This window comes from Lutjanus erythropterus, chromosome 14 (genome assembly GCF_056507025.1).
Source record: "Lutjanus erythropterus isolate fLutEry1 chromosome 14, fLutEry1.hap2, whole genome shotgun sequence".
Classification (NCBI taxonomy): domain Eukaryota; kingdom Metazoa; phylum Chordata; class Actinopteri; order Lutjaniformes; family Lutjanidae; genus Lutjanus; species Lutjanus erythropterus.
The window spans coordinates 1,760,467-1,781,821 of NC_139330.1; the positions used below are offsets into that span (position 1 = coordinate 1,760,467).

Genomic DNA, 21,355 nt, shown 5'->3' on the forward strand with positions numbered 1-21,355 from the left:
GTTGGTCCTGTCAGAGAATGAGAAAGGAAGTTGGTCAACAGGACTAGATGTAAAACTTTAAAGCTACTACAAAGAACTTTCATATTTTGTTGATTTTGGAGACGCCCTGTGGACAAAAGTAGTAGTGTTTCTGCCACCATAACCACAAAATAAATATAAAAAATAAATCACTGTAACTTTGCCTGGAAAAATGTAAGGCAGTCATTCTTCTTGCGGTCTCGCTTTTTTATGTGATAATGATAAGAAACTTTATTTGTGTAGCACTTTTCATACAAAAATTGAAGCCCAAAGTGCTTTACAATAAAGAAATTAAATGCATCAAGTGAGTCACAAAAAAAGACATAGAATGAAGATAAAGACAGGGATATAAAGCCATAATTAGATAAGAAATAAGATAACAAAATGAAACCCTCATGTAAAAATAAGATGAGAATAATATTCATAGAATGCATCCTTACATGCATAAAACCTACTTGATAATACTAGTAAAAGTGTGATATAAATAGAAATAAAAAGATAATACATAGAATGTGTAAGATAAGGGAAAACATTTTAAAAGGCATTAAGTCATATAGAGGCATCAGTATTAAATTTAAAAATAGTTTCATAACCAGTTAAAACTCATTGAAGTACCTTTTCTTGATTTCCACTTTGAATCTAAACCAGATGAAGATTTTAAAAGTGAGACATGATAGAAATTAGGTTATATTTCAGTATCAGTCGGAAGTCTTGAACACACACAGTCACTGGCTAATATCAGAGGACATTTGGTCCATTTAATGAATCTCCTTTCTGTCCCTCCAGGTCTTTCACTTCCGCTGCTGATAAATCCGTGTTTTATTTTGCCACTTATCACATTCCCACAGTGGTCTTCTTGCAGCGCTGATGGGCAAATTTGTTGATGGGTGATATATATTTTCATGGAAATATGATATTTGGCAGCTTCAGATTCATCTTGAGAGGCGGTAATCAAAGGTTTTTGCTTTTTGGTGTGATGAAATCTGCCCAGTCAAGCAGACTTCTAAGCTGTTTGGTTTAATGTTTTCATTTTCACTTTCATGTTAGTTATGAAATCGGTCTTGCTTTTACTTCAAGGCATCGCCAGACTAATTCTCAAATGTGAATTAGTCTGGAACCTACTGGACGGTATTTATTTTTCATACCTTCATAACTTCCTGAGATGTTTCAGGGTACATGGCATTATGATGGTGGTAATCGTGTAAAACAGCTGAACTTGACTGTACTCTGCTGTACTGTAGTACTTCCTTAATGTAGGCGGAGCTGATTGTCACAACGATGCGATTCCTGCAGTTGGGAAGCAACACACACGCAGGAGCTCTGTTTCAGTCTGACTTTGAGCTACATGCTGAATTCCCTATGAATCCCCACAGGTGTGGCGGACTCCGCCACTAACAATGAAAACAACTATATGTTAAGACAACAACTGACAGTAAACGTATTGAATTTCTGTTGCACAAAAATGCTTTACATAAATAGTATCAAAACTGGGTTGTGATCTAATGACATTCTTAAAGATTATAACTTCAAAACTTTCTTAAAAACACAACTTAGAAACATCAAGGAATTCCTCCTAGTTTTACTATTTGCGCTGTGTGTATTTCTGAGACCCCTGGACGACTTTTTGTTTCATTTTTATCTTGGATACGTTTTATTTATAAAGCACTCTTCAAGAGAGGAGCAAAGTGCTTTCCTCAGAATGTGAAATAAAGTACAATAAAAAGACACAGTGGCTGTAGTGGCTGTACAAAGAGTTTGAAGTGTTTTGAACATTTTATCTGGGTTATGTTGAAGTTTTATATTTGGATTTTTAAAAGTGTCTATGTACTCTTTAAATTAATTATTTCCCTACATATCTTTTAGTGAATCAAAGCAAAGCTTGATTCATTGCAATTTGTGAGGAAAAGTGTTTATTTACTTCAGCACATCTCTGTTCTCTCTTATGTTCAGTTGAAAGTCTGCTCAGCAGTAAGAAAATTAACATGAAGTCCTGCAGAGCTGCACAGTTACATAAACTGGACTCTGTGTGTGCTGTTCTTTGCTCCAGCAGGAATGTACATGGGCCAGCCTCAGATGCAGTTCACTCCGCAGGGGTTCGCTCCAGGGATGGGCGGAGCCGTCCCACCCACCACCATGATGGGCGGAGGACCCATGATGCCCGGCATGGCGATGCCCAACGGCGGCTACATGGGCATGCAGCAGCAGCAGCAGGGCGCGATGCCAGCCAACCAAGGACAGAACATGTACAGCATGCAGCAAGGACAGCAGCAAGGACAGTGGACCATGAGCCAGGTAACAGAAATATATGATATCCATCTAAAACAAACTGAGTGGTGTTGATGATTGACTTATTTTAACTTTGAACTGACTGTAATTCCAGCCCAGTTTCTCTGCACATTCATCCCACAAGTATTTCTAGTAACTTAAAGGGATAGTTCAGATTTTTTTTTTCTCTTGAATGCATCCCTCAGCTCATTATTTTGGTTTTTACGACCGCCAGCTTTACTGTTTTGGTTCAATGTCAGTGCTCTCATCAACCTTGTTCCCAGCAGCAGGTATCTGCTCCGATAAACCTGCTATATGTTACTGCCGAGCACCAAACAGCAGACAGACTCAGTTAACAATGAGCTGTTGAACATAGTGGATCATTTAGCAGCTAAAATCCAAATGTTGATGGAGACCAAAACAGAGCTATAAGGATACAAGCCAGTAGAACTGTTTGTGAACACGTTTGCCCTAGCAACTTAGTAAGGGGATAAAATGTCAGGTGTTGTGTTTATGGCTTGTTGCGCTGCCCCCAAGTGGCCAAAATACTTTCATGCAGGTTTAAAAGTAGCATCATGGCATATGAAGTCAATGAAATTGAGCCTGGGGCTGTCATGAAGTCACATTTTCTCTACACAGTTATCGTGCCCAAAATAACTAACTATAATGATATTACTGTGATATTGTTAGAGAATTTGGGGAGCAAAGCTATCAGTTACATTAATCTTAAACTTTGTTTATTGTGCATTTTGTCTCTTTGTAAGCTCCCACACTGGCAAGCTAACTTTTTTTGGGTTAGCGTAGAGTCTTGCTCTCATTTGTCCCCTCGTTTAGCATGCTTTTGCCTGATGGTAGCTAGCTTGCTAGCTTCCATCCAGTATGACCATAGGACCCTTCTATAATGTAGCTAGAGATGTACCATACCATTTTTTTTTTAGTTCTGATGCCCTTCTGATATCTGATTTCAGATATCTGCTGATAGTAGGCCACTCGTGACATTTTAGTAGTCATCGACTGCTGTCTAAAGGTAGTGGACTAGTTGAAGAATCATAGGAGATATATTTTTTCACTCAGCAATAATGATCAGTTCTGGTCAAAAATGGTCTCAAATACAACTAGTAAATGGTTATCTAATGTCTGCGGGAACAACGTGGCGGTAGGTGAAATAGCAGAGTCCTTGATTGGCTTCGAGAGGCTGTTGTACAAACGAGCCACAATCTGATTGGACTAAAGCCCCCAGCAAGCTTGTCTTAGCTGGATCTACTGTTTGATTTCAGTGTCAACGCAACTGCTTTCTTGGAGGGACAGTGGGAGATGAATGCCATCAGTAATATGGGGCTCTGATACTTGATATTGGAATTGGATGACTAAGTGCCACTAATGATAAAATTATAAAAGTGCCAGAATACACTGTTTAAGTGTACGCTATATTTAGGGTTAGGGTTATTTTCACCACTTTAGCTCGCTGCTAGACAGGAAGTTCTTGTTATGTAAGTCAAATATCAAAGAAACCAAACTCCACTGACAAAATTAGTCATTTTATTTCAAGGAGCGAAGGAGTTTCTGTGTTAATTTTGACTTTGGTGTTTTAAATCAGATTCACCAAAGTCACACAATAACACAAACAAGCTAACAGATTCAGGCAGACAACTCCTGTGTTTTGTGAGGTAAAATTATTGATTTTGTCAGTGGAGTTTGGTTTCAATGAAGAGAGTCTCATAAAACGTCTGATTCTCATCATGAAAGTTTGTCTGACAGCAGGGTAAAGTGGTGAAAACATTCTGAATATAGCATACATCGATTAAAGTGATTTTCCAGTTTAAAGTTTCAGTCTAAATTACGTTGCTGCTGACTCTGTCCACATCAGTTCATTGCTTAACTTCCTAAATGGGAACTCCTGCTGCTTCTATACACTAACTATTGATACATACCTCATACAACCACACTTCAAAAAATCTAAACTATCCCTTTAAATAAAAATGTCATAATTATAGTGTCTTCCTCCTGTGATGCATCACCTGTGACAGAGTTTTATTACCCCGGTCCTAAAAGTTAATATATGGTTTCACACGATGTTCTGCTCCCTGATTTTGTCCAAAGCTCAGTCCATTAATGACTTCACCCCTTCAGCCCCTCTAAAAGCCCAAGACAAGCAGTTTAATCAACTATTCAATCTTTTTTTTTTTTTTCATAACCAAGGTTAATGTATAATAATATGATGGACTTTTTTCTTAAATTAAGTCAAGTCATTTTTCTGTCCCTTTGTCCCTAATTCCAGCTCAGTACCATGAAATGATCGTTGAGGACGTAATGAATTCACCAACATTTGCTGTGATTCTGTGATGCAGGCAGAGCGGTGCCAAAGTCAGTTAAAAAACGCAGAGAGTAAAATAATAAGAAGCTATATCTTTTTTCTTTTCTTTTTTTGTCATTTTCATCCAGCACGTGATAAAGTGGAGTATTATTCCTAATCATGTTCAGATCTTCATTTTTGAAGCCAGTGATTAAACATTTGACAGCCAGCAGGACTGTTTGGAGCCAATACTGGTCCTCTAGTTAAAATCCAGTCTGTTCCAGTCTGTGCTGCCCGGCTCTGGTGTGACAGATGTGATGTGTTTGATTGATCTGAAACATACTAAAACTCAGCAGGAGAGCGAGGCTCAGTTATTCCTTGGTGGAGTCACAGACACAGTGATGATTACAGAGTGGATTCTACAGAAGAAACCAGCTGTGTTCTGGTAAACACCTCTGTTCTGACCTTGTTCTACCTTCTCTAATGCCTCATTCACACCTGATACAAACACACAGATCATTTCATTTAAAGCCCCACTCCACAGTATAGTTTGAAATTTTTATTTTTCACATTTTTCAGGTTAATTTCATGACAGCGTTGATTTTAAGCACACTGCCAAATATTTTTTGATAAATAACTAAATTTTGTGCTCAATATAAAAAAAATTAAGCTGTAAGTAATTGTTTGCAGCTCCAGTTTCCACAGTGTTGTAGTGCTTTAACTTAAGTAAAGGATCTGGATACTTACTGAATACATGTGTTTTTTCCAGAGTTTTCTAAAGTCTGTTACCTGCTTATGCACACACCACTTATGCCCACTCCTTATCATACCGTGTGTGTGTGTGTGTGTGTGTGTGTGTGTGTGTGTCTGCACTCAGCACTCAAAACTGTTGTCAGCATCTTGACAACTGGGGAGGTTAATGAGAGATCATAAATCACCTCTGGAACACACACACACACACACACACACACACACACACACACTTTGTGCAGGAAGACATAATGGAACGGTGAGTTGATGAACGAGTGCTCGGTTGCATGCATGTCCGGGACACACACTCACACACACTCAGCCACAGCTCTCAGATGACCAGATAAGCGAGCAGCACTGCACCAGAGCACATTAACAATAGATAAGACAGGATGGAAGGAGGAAGGCGAGCAGGAGAACAGGGGAGGTAGATAGGGGGCAGGGGGTGAGAAGTTGGGAGGTGAGGGGAGGAGATGGAAAGCCTTTAAGAGCTGAGTTGAAGGTAAAAAGCAAGGGATGGAGGCCTGGGAGTCGGGATAAAGGATGGAGAGAAGCTCCCTTGCTCACAGGCTGAGGGAGTTTCTGTCTATTTTTGCCTTGATGAAACACTCACTTCTCTCCCTCCCTTTTCTTCCCTCCCTCAGATGACCCAGCAGATGTCAGGCATGGCGATGAGTGGCGGAGCTCCAGCGCCAGGCACCTTCAGCCAGGCAGGAGGGGCCCCTGGCGCAGCCGGTTGGCCCACGGCTGCACCGGCAGCTTCTGGTCAGACCCTCAGCACTCAGCTGTGGAAGTGACGAGGAGGAGGTCCAGAGGATGAGTGGGAGGAAAATGACCCGCCCGCCTCCTCACAGCTCCGAATAAAGAACGCACAGTGGGGGTCGTCTGACTCCCGAACCCAACACACCTTCACCATGGTTCCTTTAAAAAAAACAAAAAAACAAGATGGAGTGGGGAAAAAAAGAAAGACTGGCAGCTGTCGTTTACAGTCTCTGTTCATCTTTCCTCTTCCCTTTTGATTTCCTTCAAGCTGGGCTCAGACTACAGGAGTTTCAGACCGATTTACCTCAGATTTATCCCTCGTGACAGTCAGAGAAATTATCTGACAATGTGAGGGGTTACAGATCCAGTCTTAAACCCCCCAAACTGCTCACAGACTCACTGGGGCCACCGCGATAACATCTGACAGGTTTGCAGGTTGCAGCATAAGGATAAGAAAGTTAGTATTTATATTAATGATTAGAGAAAGCAAGAGACTTCAGGGTGAGCCTAAAATACAAACAAAACTCTACTTTCTGTTTACATTTAAACTAAACGCTAAAGAAAAAGAGGAGAAAAACATAACAAAAGTCAGTTCTTCCCTGCAGCTTCATGCAGATGTGTACAGTGACTATTTACAAAATTTACAAAAAGTAACTTTAGAGCAGGTAGCAAACTGATGCAAGCCACAGCTGTTGAGGCAGCACATACAATAACCTAGCTGGGAGGCTAAAGCTAACTAGCTAACACAAGCAACAGTAGTCAACGCAAAAGGAGCAAAAGCTGTACACAAAGTTATAGCCCTGCTGTCAACCCTCACCCAGTGACCCTCCCCATCCACTCGAAAACTTGGAGGCTAAATAAGCAGTAATCAGCCAATCTGCAGCGGTCCTCTCACTGAAGGTCAGCCAATCCGCACTGCAGAAAGGCACCTGTCAAATAACAAAGATCCTCACACTGGGGCTCTCACTCTCCACCAAATACAGTTGACGCAAAAATACTCCGAAAAATACAATACGTACAGCAAGGGGCCGTAACAATTTGACATTTAGGATTTAAAGAGATAGTTCCGTTTTGTTTTGTTTTTTTGAAGAGGGGTTGCATGATGTACTTATGCAAAGTAGGTCCATGACCTTCAGTAGATGGTGGTCAGCGCAGTCTCAGTAAAAGGGGAGAGAAGCATTGTAGTGTTGCAGAGGTCAGCAGAAAAACGCCTGTTTAAACACATAAATGAAGGCCTACCTAAAAAAAAATCACTTTCTGTTCAATTGTAAAATAAATTTTGGGACTACATTTTCTCCACCATTGTCTTTTTGTCTTTTGTCTTTAGTAAGGTTTCAGTTCTCACTTCATTTCATTGCTTAATGACTGTTAGGCAACTACAGTTTTGTAGGTTGTGTTTACTATATATTAACATATATAAAGCTACCAGGACACGTTTGTCTGAACAGCCTGGAAAAACACACGTATGAACCAACTTTAGGAGAGTAAAGTTTGATTTCAGTCTTGTGGAGTGATATGAGTGCAGCAGAAGCAGGTGTGCCAAAATAAAAGGCAGTGAAAAAGCAGTGAAAAAAGTCTTTCACATTTTTCTGATGACTCCGTCTGCAACACTGAGCTCCGGTGCTGACACTGCTCCCTCCTCCTGCTAACTGGGACCACGCTGACCTCTGACAGTAATGCACCGACTCTGCATAAGTACCTCATTCAAGCTCTGTTTTTTAAAAAACTCTCAAAGATTCAAGTTCATCTAAACAAATAAAGTTAATTATCTTAACAAAACAGTATTAGTTTGTAAAACTGGCACCATAATCTCAAGAACATCCTGTAGTATGTGATGCACCATGATTTTCAAAGACAGAAGAAAATCAGTGCACTTTCTCTAAATGTGCATGAGCCTGATTTCAGTTTTAAACCCCTGTAATCTGAGCCCGGCTTTAGTTGTTGTTGTCTGAAGAAAGAGACAAAAACAGCAGAATCGACAAACAGAAAGCTGCTGGACCGAAAACCCCGAGTGTCTGTTCTAGTAATATTATATCAGTACCAAAATGGATAGTTAGTGATTAGTCTTTCAATACCTACAGTAGATATGGCTATCTTGTGGTTGGTCTATGCTACCCCGTCCTCCCCCCTCCCCCCCTCTCTGCTGTGTATATTGTACCCCTCTTCCTCCCCCGTCCTCTCCCCTCCCTCCCCCTCTCTGTAGGGCGAGCAGAGCCTCGTAGCAGATAATCGTCTGAGCAGTACTGTATTTATGTGAATAAGATGTGAACCACTTTTTCAGAGCCATAGGAAAGAGATCGATGCTTCTTCTTCGACTCTCTGTGACTGTGTTCGGTTTGAGTTCTCTTCATCATGTGACGCTCCACGGAGGGAGACGTTCTGGAGACGAGGTTCTCCAGTTTAAAGTTACCTAGACTGACGTGGGCTTAAAAAGCTGCTTATACAGTCGATGTTACTTTGCACTGATTCACCAAGTCATTGTTACGTAATCTGAAGAAGTCTCAAACATTCTGAGTATGAAGTCAAACTGTGTCTCATTACAACCTCGTGTTTTGTCCCACAGCAGCCACCGTACCACCGATCTACAGTAAAGATCTTACACACCAGTGGTTCCTAACCGTGACAGGAGAGGATACACATGTTGGGGGGCAAGATCACGGGAAATACGAGACAAATCATTCCTCATTTCTGAATCTCTAAAAACTCTTCAACTTAAAGAAAAGGTGCTATCACTGTTCTCCCAACTGAATTACACTTCTGTAAATCTTAAATCATTTTCCCCCGACAAATGTCAACACAACAAAACCTGACCAAAACATCTACATTTTAAGGTTACAGCAAGACAGTTGAGCAAAATTAACAGAAATAACTGCACCTCCTGCAGGACTGACATGTATGGCTTTTCCATTATTTATAACACACCGAGCCGTGATCTCCAGAGTCGGGCCAAAGCGTGCGCTCCACATTTCCTAATTTTGCTACTTCACAATAAAAGCTTTTAGATAACAAAATTACAGGTGACTTTCTGGCAAGAATTTATAGGAAATGAAATTTGCTCTTCCACCATTTTATAGCCATTTGACTTAAGACAAGCGCATCTTGTAGTGCCATTTATCCGTCTGGACAGTTTGGGAGCCTTCTCTCCAGTATAATGAAACTAAAATGCACTCAGCTGTCAAAACAATCTAGATGGATAAGTAGCTCTGCAGACCAGAGGAAATATGTAGTTTTGATTTTGGGGTGAACTGTCCCTTTAAAGACACACCATCAAGTTGGTGGCCCTGTTTTAATGGAGATGCAAAATGTCCACAGTTTCCAGATTGAAACACACATTTCTTCAAAATGGTGTGCAATGAGCTTTGAGATATGTTGTCTCTGGATTGGTGGGTGTGTCACAGCTGTTACCCAATCAGCAGTGACATGTGTATGAACGCCGCCGTATTAAAAAGACGCTGCAGTGCAGTGTGAGATCGATACCGTTCTCATGTTTTTGAGCTGGAGCGAAAGATCTAGCTTCACATAAAGACTGGACAGAGCTCCAGAAAAAAAAAAAAATCAGTTTGTAGTTCTACAGAGTTCTGGACTGAAACTGTGTTTATTGGTTCTGGACTGGACTCGTCCCTGTTTCCAGTCTTTATGCCACGCTGAACTAATCACCTCCTTTCCTCTCACTCTCTGCAAGAAGTTCCAGCACAGACCAAACAAAGTGATAACCAAACACTCCACAGCTTCATCTCTAAAAAGATGGATAGCATCTCGCCAACAAACACAAATGAAAGCACAGACCAATCCAGCCAATCTGTAGATCCATCTTCAGTCCTGAAACTACAGTATTCACATCAGTTTAAGACACTGCAGTAACTCAAGACAAATAACAAAGCCAGTTATCTGTCATGCTACAGTTAGACCAAGAGAGTCTTCATAATGTAGACATTTTACACATACAAAAAAAAAAACCTTAATTCAATTGACTGTCACGAGTAGACATTAGTTTGCTCAAAAGAGTCAAAAACAGTTGGGAACCACTGATGTACGATCACTACACATGATGTCACATCACTGTCTGTCCAGTTATTCAGTATCAATAGTTTTATCCAGATCTGTTTCTCAAACTGCTCGCTGGTTAAAAACAAACCCCCAAACTCCAAATGTCAAAGATTCCCTTTATGTGTCAGTAATTGCCGGGCGTCTCCTGCGTCCCCTGGGTGTCTTTGGTATCTACGCTGTGGTGTTTTGAAGTGTTTGGAGACCAAACGAGCTGGGTTCACTGGAAACTGGGCCCCGACCTAGTTAAGACATTCCTTGTTGTCGAAACGAACCGTTTCCCCGAGGCGAATGAAAGCACTACTGGAATCACAGTGGTTTGTCTTTACTGCACTTTAAATAGCAGAGCAGGTACTGTATCTCTCGCTGTGTTGTGGTTTTGTCGCTCAGATTGTTGTCAGGGAGCAGCAGAGATAAGCGAACTGTCACTTCACTTCCAACTGCAGGGTAGGATTTTCACAATCTGTGTCGTTTTTTTTACAAAAAACTGGACAAATGTGACACCCACAGTGTTGCTCCCTTCATATATGATGCTGTAACCGTTTGTTCTGCCATCCGCCATCTTTATTGTGGTGTTTTGTTGTGTGCAGTACAAGAGAAGCACAGTTAGTCTGAAGCAAATAAACCTGGATGACCAATCAGAGGGCTAAACGATGCAGGATGGGGGACAGAATTGGACAGTGATAGCAAAACGGGACCTGAATGAAAATGCTGGATGGGTCCCGTCACCACTGTCCAGTCCTTATTGACTGAAACGAAGAAATATACATAGACAAAAATATTCCAAAAACAGTTGGGATGTTGTCTAAAACGTACATAAAAGCAGAATGCAATGATTTTCAAATTCTTTTTGATCTGTATTCAGTTAAATACAGCACAGGCAGCACTGCATTAAAAACCCTCATCATTGTATAAAGTATACTACATGGGCTCAGGAACACTTTGGAAAACCGTTGTCAGTAAACACAGTTTGTCTCTGCATCTACAAATGCAAGTTAAGACTCTACCATGCAAAGAGAAAGACAGATATCAACAACATCCAGAAACACTGCAGACCTCTCTGGACCCGAGCTCATCTGAGATGGACTGACGCAAAGTGGAAAAGTGTCCTGTGGTCTGATGAGTCCACATTTCACAAATCATGGCGTCTTGTCCTCTGGGCTAAAGAGGAAAAGGACCATCCAGATTGTTCCCAGCACTAACTTCAACAGACAGCAGCTGTGATGGTATGGAGGGATTTGGAGCCACATATGCTGCCATCACTGACGTCTTTTTCAGAGACGTCCCTGAGACGATGCAGAGACACATTGTGGACGTGTTCCAACAGCGTGTCTTCATAGTAAAAGAGTTCAGGTACTAGACTGACCTGCCTGCAGTCCAGACCTGTCTCTCATTGAAAATGTGTGGTGCATCATGAAGCACAAAATACGACAACAGAGACTGTGGACTGTTGAGCAGCTGAAGACGAATATCAAGAAAGAATGAGAAAGAATTTACCTTTAAAACTTCAACAAACACTGACTGAGTGTTAAAAGAAAAGCTGATGTATCACAGAGGGAAACATGATCCTGTCACAAGTTTTTTGGAACTTTTTGCAGGCATCAAATTCAGAATAAGTGTATATTTACAAAAAACAAGTCAGTTTGAACATTAAATATCTTGTACTGTATTCACTTGTATTCAGGTTGATAAGGATTTTCAGATCATTGCATTCTGGTTTTATTTCTGGTTTTACACAGCATCCCAACTTTTCAGGGTTGTACACACACACACACACACGTGCACACAGTTCTGATCACACTGCCGAGCGCCGATGCAGAGATTCATGTCCGCGAACACACAGGGTCCTTCTGCCATGCAATAACTGTAGCACTCATACACACATGTGAAAAACACAAACATACTCAATAAATCTAATGTCCTCCAGGTTTATTTCCAATGTGTTTACATTTTCTGGTGCCTAGTACAGAGAAAAAAAAAGTGGTTTCCGTGCATAAAAAAAAAAAAAAATTATACAGGAACTTTTCTGTGTTCATCTCTGTCAAATGACTCTTAACTGTAAAAGTACGGTTTTATCTTTTTGGAATTTTGCTCCTTTTTTCTGTTCCAAGTTTTACAAGAGGGTCATTTGAAATAAAGGCTGTTGAATCCTGGATTTAATCCTGTTTTTATTTCCTGTTTTTACATCATACACCGACACGTCCGTCTCCTCTAAACTTCAGCGAACAGATCAGGACAATACTGCCGTTAACACGCGTTGAAAGAAAAAGCTTCTTTCACGTTTGAGCTGTGAAATGAGCGGCCCGTCTGATGTGCTGTTTATATCCCGTCTGCTTGGTTCATTCCTTTTTATTCCTCCGCTGGCAGGTGCGTTTACTTGTGAGGCGAGTTTTCTTTGTTGTCAGCCTGCAGACTGCATTATTAATGGCAGCTTGTCAGGAGAGATGTTACTTCTTTCTTCACGAGGGCCATTTTCCAAACCTGATCACACGCTGCACTTAGAGACTGAGAGGACGGAAAAGGTCATTCCAGTTCACTACAAATGATCAGTTCAGGGCGATGCAAAGGAGAAGTACATTGAATTTATGCATTAATAAACCATTACCACATTAACTCTGAGACATTAATGTGATTAATTTAAACAAAGAAGACCAGAGGTCAGAGGCTGCTGTTCTTCCAAAATTTATCGGATGAAAAAATTCCATTCCAACATTCCAACGGGATGTGGTTGGAAACAGATAGTTCAGTGTTTTGGGAAATATTCTTGCCATCTTTCTGTAAGTGAGATGAGAAAAAAATCTATTTTGTGTGCATTAAGTACAGAGCTGGAGTTGTGGTTATCTTAGCTTAGCACAAGAAAACATCCAATTTTGTCTCTGAAGTTCAACAACACATGCATTTACTGCAACTGTGATACCTCCAGTACTCTCTACTGAATACTACTGACATTTTCAAAACCGGTTCATTACTTTAGTTTTAATGCATTTAAGGGGAATGATGGATTATTTTTTATTTTGCATCATTGCGCACCAGCTTCCCAGCAACAAGACTGATTTCACCCTAAATGGACGAGGAACACAGGAAGGACCGGTTCTTGGTGTATCCATCAGTGCGTAACACACACGACAGACATAAAAGACGTAACAAGTCAAAAAACGCCGTGGAGGACATAAGACGAAAAAGACGTAAGAAGACGAAACAGATGTATCAAGATGTAAAAGGAAAGACCAATGCAACAAACCAGAAACGATTTTTCAAGACAAAAAATGATGTCAAAGAGGTAAAGAAGTCGAATCAGTGCTTTGACTTTCACAGGTCTTTTTTTTTTTTGATACAAGTATCTGTACCTCTACTCAAGAACAGAATGAGCCAATCACAGCATAGTAGGGCGGGACTAAGAGGAGCAGTCTTGAGGGGATGATGCCTTTAAGCCCATGCTGAACAAGCTAAATGCTGATGCCAGCTCGTACTTAATGCACAGACAGGAAATTGGTCTCAATCTTCTCATTTGCTTGAAGAAACAGCATCACAGTCCCACTGTACTCTGGACCACACGTCTGGTTTGTCTGGTAATTATATCATCACAGTTAATTTGACAATGATGTATTAATGGTTAAAAATGACAATGATTCACATGGCACTTTTCAATTCAGCAACATATATTTTTTTTTACATTTATACTTCACTTTTTTTTTACATCAGCAAGCTGTGGATGGAGGAAATGAGTCCCAGTCATCCCAGTTTGTAAACGAACATATTCACTGCTGTCCAGTTCTCTTGAATCATGCAGCTCCTCAGAGTCTGTGTCTGTCCATCCGTCTGTGGTGAACAGAACAGACTGTATGAGCCCGACAGGCAGAAAAAGAAGCAGGGTGCTGTCATTAGTCCCAGCCAAGAGATGACGGTCAGCCACAATCAGCTTCTGGTTTTGGAATCTGCTGCTCAGCTCCTCTCCTCTTCTCTCCCTCTCCTCTCCTCTTCCTCTCCCTCTCCTCTTCCTCTACTCACACCTCGATGACCACGGTGTCTTTCCGATGTTTGGGCTCGTTTGCGAGGTGCGGTTTCTCTGTGCGCGTGTGCCAAACCAGAACCTGAAAAAGGGAGGAAGAAGAAGGGTGAGAAAATCTGCTGACAGTGGAAACGTTGGTACTAAATAAAGGATGAACAGGCTGTTCTGCTTGGATAAATACAGCACAGATGCAGGTGGAGGCAGAGCTTCACTGATAACACATAAGACCAGAGACTTAAGTAGAAATATTTTGGATGAAAACTGTTCAAACCTGCTGATATTTTGTTCCAAAGAATCTCTACGTGTGTCAGTGAAAACTGCAGGTTAAAGGATCATTTTGGTTTATTAGTTCTGGCCAGCTATCTTACCAATGATATTTAGATTGTACTCCTATACTCAATTGAATTAAAGGTACCCAGTGGACATTTTTAAACACACCACTAGCACTTAGCAATGTGCAAAACTGCTGTAGCATTTCAATAAACATAGCAATGTGGTAGTGAAGCACAAAAAGACTGCTAGCAAACAAGGATCAAAACTTTCTCAATATGTATTTTAAAAATTTTGTTTTGCAGTTGTTTTATAAAGGAGGAAATGCATTCAGGGCATTTGTTAGACCTCAAGAATACAAACAATAAATCTGCAGACAAAGAGTGAATATAAACTCACTCAAAGGTGCACCTTTAATTGCTGATCTCTAAGAATAATCCAAAAAAAAAAAAAAGTAAAGGCTGAATGGTGAAAAGGCAAAGCAGTCAGAGGATCAGATGGATTTTAAAACTATAGTTTGGATTAAATGAATCAGAGTTGTATGAGGAACTTATCTGTAGATGGTGGCTGTCATATCTCCATTTTGGAGAAGCAGCAGGAGTTCTGTTGTAGGAAACTGAGGTATTTTAGCAACCTAAATCAGGGCTAACAAAAAAAATAAATATATGTTCAATTGTATTCTATATTTAGAATGTTCTCACCACTTTACCTTGCTGTCAGACAGCTTTTTCTCATAGGAAATCACAGCTATATAAGCTAAATATCGTTCTTTCCAAATTGACCAAACTCCATTGGCAAAATCAGTCGTTTTAACTTGCAGAACGTAGAGGTTGCCGGCCTTCATCTGCCTTGATCAGTTAGTTTGTTTCTGTTTTTGTGAGACTTTGGTGTTGCAAGAGGTTTATTTGGATTCACCAAAAGTAACACAACAACACAAACAAACCAAGAGATCAAGGCTGCAATAAACAAACAACTCTTGTGTTCTGTGAGGAAAATCACTGATTTTATAAATGGAGTTTGGTTGGTTTAGAGAAAGTCATATTTGGTTTATAAAACAACCGTTTCTGGTCAGAAAAAGCTGTCTGACAGCAAGGTAAAGTGGTGAAAATATTCTGATTATAGAGTTCATTTAAACCGATATCGATTCTTTTAGCTTAAGAGCTGGACACATAATTAAATAAAGTGGTGCATCTAATCGTCTGACTGCTTTTATTTCTTGCATGTTGTCTTCACAAAAGTTTTGGATTTAAACAGAAACAGGACCATTGGGAACAGTCTTAAAACCAGCCTGCATTAATCCATTTTCAAAATAAAAAAACCCCCAAAAGAGACCAGAGGACAGTCAGACCCGATCCACACACACCAGCCCACACAGAGGACACCACCAGTGAATGTGAGACTGTGCCAATAATTAGTGAGCAGCTGTGAGCAGAAACACATGTAATTTTACCTGCTGTTCACAGATCACGCTCTCTGTCTTCCATCAAAGGGCAAAATGTTTCTCCTGTGATGGTAATTACATGTGACCAGAGCTGATAACGAGTCCTTCAGATCCACTTGGGAATCAAAGATCAAGATCAGAGACCTGCGGGATGACGCACGCTTCAGTGCAGATCTGACAGTTTATACCCCTGAAGCTTGGACAAATTTTCATTAAAACAGAGGTTAGTTGCCACTGGCTTTTATTAAATCAGCAATATATGAGACCCAAGTGTTTGAAAATTAGTCCTGCACTGTACGCTGATCAGCTGTTTATAACTGTCAGTTCTTGTTGGGTTGGAGGGACTGCCTCTCTTATTGTACACCAGGCTCCATTCAAAAAATTATCAATTTAACTATTATAAACATCTACTTCTTCTAAAAGATTATTAATGATTTATTACGACTCATAAACACACTCCCACTCATTCTGCAAACATTCAGCATTAATTTGAACTCTGTGTAAAGTAAGCTTGTCCAAATGGGCAACAGGATCTTACATTGATTACTGTTTTTTCTCTTGTTAATATTAAAGCAATTTTAATGAACTTCCTATCAGAAGATGTTAAATCTGTGCCCTGTTGTGCAGTTAGAGATCAACATGTCTGCACACTGAGCTCCGTTAATCAGTGTGAGCGATAGGTGGATTAAGGCTGAACAATTAAAAAAAAAATAATAATAATAATTGTGATTATTTTGAGTGATATTGAAATAACACAGCTGTGGCTGCAAAAACTACAGACTAAAGGAGAGACAGACTACTGGCTGTGAGAAGAAAGAACATGTTATTTCCTGATTGTTGTACAAATGAAAACTCCTGCAAACACCACCGCAGCACCGCAGCACCACCCTACAGCTGATCACCACAAGGCATGAATGTGAACTTTATATCAAACTAATGTTACATAAATACAGATAGCAGCACTGTTCGTCCAGGACGTCATCAACATGGTAAAAATGATAATAAAAAAGACATGAGCTCCCATAAAAGCCAACTTTGAGATATTCAGAGCTTCATCTTTTTTTTAGTTCTATTTTATTTTCTGTACATTAAAGCCGCTGGGATGAATAATAACAGTAAAATATGTCAATGCTGTGTGTTTATTCTCTTATCACATTCCAATTTTGTCCTCCAATGTGGAAATGAACATCTCAGGAGGTTAATTTTGATTCACAAACTCTTGGCATTGGTTTACATTCACAAAGATCAGATGATTACATTGATGTCTAACACCAGGCTCAGTAAAAGCCTTAAAAACCTTGAGCAGGACAATATGTCTCTTTATTTCTCTGTAGTTAAAAAACCCCCACAATGTTTAATAAATGTTCAGCTCTATTGTTTTTATCATGTGATATGTGATTCTCGAGGGGGTAAATATGAGAAGCAGAAAAATGTTGCCTGTGTCCCCCTGCTGATTTTGTGATATAAATATATATATATATATATATATATATTTTATTCTTTTGCTTTGACTGTTCTTTGATTTTGAAACAGTAAGTAGCCTTATGTTGTTGTTATAGCCTCTATGAAAAGAATAAAATGTGACTGATAGTTAAATAATACTATCTGTGGTATTAAAGTAGAATATCTTCTAACCAGTTTGGTACGTGTCCTCGATGCCCATCCCCTGGTGGCTGTTGCATTTCTTAACACCACTGATATTTTGCTGCAGTCCCCAAGCAATCAGATCATGTATTGGCGATGACGAGCAGTCAGGCTGAGTGTTATCAGGTTAGAAATGATCCTCCAGGTCTAACGTAAAGTGAATAAACATGAGACAAGCAAACAAAACCAGATGTTCCTCACAGGAATGTAAAAAAGAGAACAAGCTGGCTGCAGCACTGTTGAAGAAGCTGGTCATTTTATGATTTGTTATAGTTAATATATTACAGATTCCTCCTTTACTGAAAGGCTTATAAAGTGGTCTAAAGTGATAGTTAAGTTGTATTTTCCTCATTTTGCAGTGAAGTCTTGATTCCCTGATGCTCTGATGAATGATGTGTCAAATAAAAGACTCGTCTGTATTCTTTGAAACAGACTGTATTGAACCTCCTGCTGTTGAATGTGATGCTCAGCGGTCTGCCAGGAGGGATTCCTCACACAGGAAACAGTCTGACACCTCCTGAGATGGATCAAATGAAAGGCAGCACGCACCTCACCGCAGCTGTTTGTCTTGCATTTGCAGCCAATTTCACAGCAATATATTGGTGAGAAAACACTGCAGCGGACGCACAGATTAATATTTTCCTGGACAGAGCAGCGAGTTTCACTCCACAGAGATTCAGGTGAGGTTATTTGGATTAGGAATGATTTTTTTTAGCCAACTAATGAGCTTATAATTCATGTGTGTGACATTTCTGTGTCCAAAGCAACACACACACACACACACACACACACACGGTTTCGCGCGCAGGCTTACAGAGGCGTGATTTATTGCTGGCTGCCGTCGTTTCTGGGCTTCTTCAGGTGGAACATGTCACTTCCTGCACACTGTGCTGCTAATTGGCCCACTTTGCATATCTAACGAGGCTAATGTAGCAGCCACTAAAGCATCACTCCGGAGCTGTGGGAACGTGTGTGTGCGTCTGTGCACACGCACCAATTATGCAGTCAGAGTGAACCTCCCCTGGACGCACACTCTCCTCTCTTTTCACCGTCTGCTCGAGTCTCTTTTTCCCACTTTGCTCTGCATTTTCCTCATTCATCACGTCCACTTTTTCCTCTTCTGGCTCTTGTTTTTACCTCTATCCTCTCTCTCCCGCTCTCTTACTCTTCCTGCCCGAGGCAACTTGGAGACAAAAAGCCTCTTTTTTTCCTGCCTTAATAGCATAAGGTGAGGACAGGCCGGACTCTCCTCATCAGAGGAGGACGCTGCAGAAAAGCAGAAGGACGACTGGGTAGAAATGGTTTCTAGTTTAACCTCAAAATATCATGCATGCTGGATGACTGCACTTAAATCCCAGTTTACTGCAACTTGGGTCTTATTTTTGTTGCTTTGGCCATGAAGCATGTCATGAAAACTTCACACTCACTATGATATTTGCAGATAAAGCCTAATAATCAGGCTGAACAACAGAAGGACAAATGAAGACACTGTTCCAGATGACCTTAAACATATCTTTAGCATATCTGTCCTCTCGTTAAAATCACTAATATTTATGTATTTATATTTGCCTTTGCCAAAGTCATTGCTGAGATCAGTGAGCATTAGCTTGTCTGAATCGCCTTATTCAGAGAGAAAAGTGAGTACAGTTCAAGTGTGGGTGATGATAAGTAATAAATAAAAAATAAGACCCAATTCAATCAAAACAGTGACACTACAGTAGGTCCATTAGTAGCTGTTCTGGAGCTTTTAATCGTGTCACACTCCTCTGCTCAAATTTCCATTTTTCCTGAGCACTTTAAGGACCTGAGATGTTTTTGTCGACTGCCGTTTCCAAGAATAAACTTTCAATCTCAACACCCGAGTTGTAATAAACGAGAACTCTGCCTTTAATGGCACGGAGAGGAATCCATTTGTAATGATCTGAGGATCGGATCCCCCAAACCAGACCTGCCGATGGTCACAGATGCATTCAGCCACATTACCAAGAAGCTCGAGAGCCGATGCAAATGAATTAGACAGCGGTGTAGTCTTTCAGTCCCCGTGTCCCCTCTCTTTCCTTCATTCTGTCTTCTTTTTAAACTCTCCTTTACTTCGCCTCCTCTCTTCTCTGTCTCATTTTCCTCCTGTGCTATCATCTGTCTCCATCTGTTCCTGCCGCCCCCCCCCCCTCCTCTCTTGTCCTGTCACTGCTGTCTGTTGCCATTACTCTCCTGCTCTAACTACATCACAGCTCCCGTCAGTCGTCTCCAGATACTGACCCGACCCGTCAGACGAGCTGTTTCTGCCCTCCTTTGTCAAGGTCAATATTCAGATCTGTGATCTGATCCCAGATACCGTCCTCAAAGTGGACAGAGCCTGGCGTCAGGGTGTGTCACCGCTGCTGATTTCCATCACAGAGCAGCTCAAACCAACCAAACGTAAAGCTTGAATATTTACAGCCCTGTCAGGATTTTGCTCCAACAAAAGTAGGAACTGTGCAAAGACTGATGATATTTTTATGTTTTATTCTTAGTGAAATGTCACTTACAGGAGAAGTTAAAGCGGATTTTCTTGGGTTATTCTTGGGAGTTGTGAGTCTGTTTGCTAAATCTTGTAACAGCAGCCCTCAGCCCTTCTGGAAATAATCCTTTTTGCATTTCTTTTTTTCTGTGGATTTGAAGAAAGCTTGATTGATTCTCCAAAAATACTACACTCCAAACAAGGATGAGGTCTCTTTAAAGAAATTTATGTTTCATATTTTGGAAAACACTTATTTATTTTCTTGCTGAGAATTAGATGAGAAGTATAAAACTACAGCCAGGAGATAGTTTGCTTATCTTAGCTTAGCATAGCATAAAGTCCAAAGTTTAAAACATCTACATACTGTACCATCTAATTAACCTATGTATCATTTGATTAACCTGTGCAAAAATAAAAAATAAAACCAACAGAAAGTGGTTTTGCAGGGAGTTATCTGCTAAACTAATGTGTTCCAGACCACATTTCCAACTTCCGACCTCAAACTGTTCCAGGTGCACAGCACCAAAATTCAACAAAATGCAGGACTGACCGACACAAACTGATGAGTTTCTTTTGCAAATTTACACAGAACTGAAACCCAACATCCAGGCACGAACCACAGAGGAGGAAAAACGAAGCATGAGAGAACAGACGCCATTATACAGTTTGGTGACACATATGGAAACATCAGTTTACAAGCAGAACTAACGGTTTCATATGTAGGAGATAATGTACGGTGAGCAGATCGTTATTGAGAAATAAACCCCAGCAGGATGATGCAGGATCCCAACAGAGGGGTCTTTAATCGACATAAAGGGCTTTATTTGCCCGTTCAGGTCTACACATCATTTATGTCTTTAGGTCAGGATGCACGATATGGATTTTTTTTATACCCAGTAATTACCTGCCTGTTGTAGCCAATACAATATAACTAATAATATCACATATTTGTAGTTTAAAACGTTTATATAAGATGTAGATTATGCACAGGTTGGGGTAAGAGAGGCTCAGATGGTTGATTTAATATTCCACAGCTCTGACAAAACCAAATCTAACTGACTATTATAACACAGTATTATTGGAATAATAAATAATATAAATTTCAATAATCTGCCAATAATTTATTGGCCCAATGTTTATCACACATCTCTAGTTTAAGAGGGAATAATGCTGTGTTCCAGACACCGTTAGAGGTTGGACTGCAAGACACTGTTTTGATAAAAGTTTAACTTGTGATATGTTATGAAGCAGAAATCGACCACATATATTATATTATATTTACTATATTGTTCTCTTTTTGACTGTTCATTTTCCTCTGTTTGCAAATAGAAAGAGGTACATAACCTTTAGTTGTATAAT

At 40.3% G+C, this 21,355-nt stretch overlaps 2 protein-coding genes across 2 annotated transcripts in view; one reads left to right on the forward strand and one right to left on the reverse strand.

The window, feature by feature from the left end:
- LOC146315008 (stromal membrane-associated protein 1-like) overlaps nt 1–7,165 on the forward strand; it is a 120,619-nt gene extending 113,454 nt beyond the window's left edge. Inside the window, exons 10-11 of the mRNA XM_084736024.1 lie at nt 2,066–2,310; nt 5,971–7,165. Of these exons, the coding sequence (XP_084592150.1) occupies nt 2,066–2,310; nt 5,971–6,123 (398 nt within the window). The 3' untranslated portion in view covers nt 6,124–7,165. The remainder of the gene's footprint in view (nt 1–2,065; nt 2,311–5,970) is intronic.
- A 6,253-nt stretch (nt 7,166–13,418) lies between these two features.
- Nucleotides 13,419–21,355, reverse strand: part of b3gat2 (beta-1,3-glucuronyltransferase 2 (glucuronosyltransferase S)) — a 54,508-nt gene continuing 46,571 nt past the window's right edge. Inside the window, exon 4 of the mRNA XM_084736252.1 lies at nt 13,419–14,223. Coding sequence (XP_084592378.1) covers nt 14,137–14,223 — 87 coding nt within the window. The 3' untranslated portion in view covers nt 13,419–14,136. The remainder of the gene's footprint in view (nt 14,224–21,355) is intronic.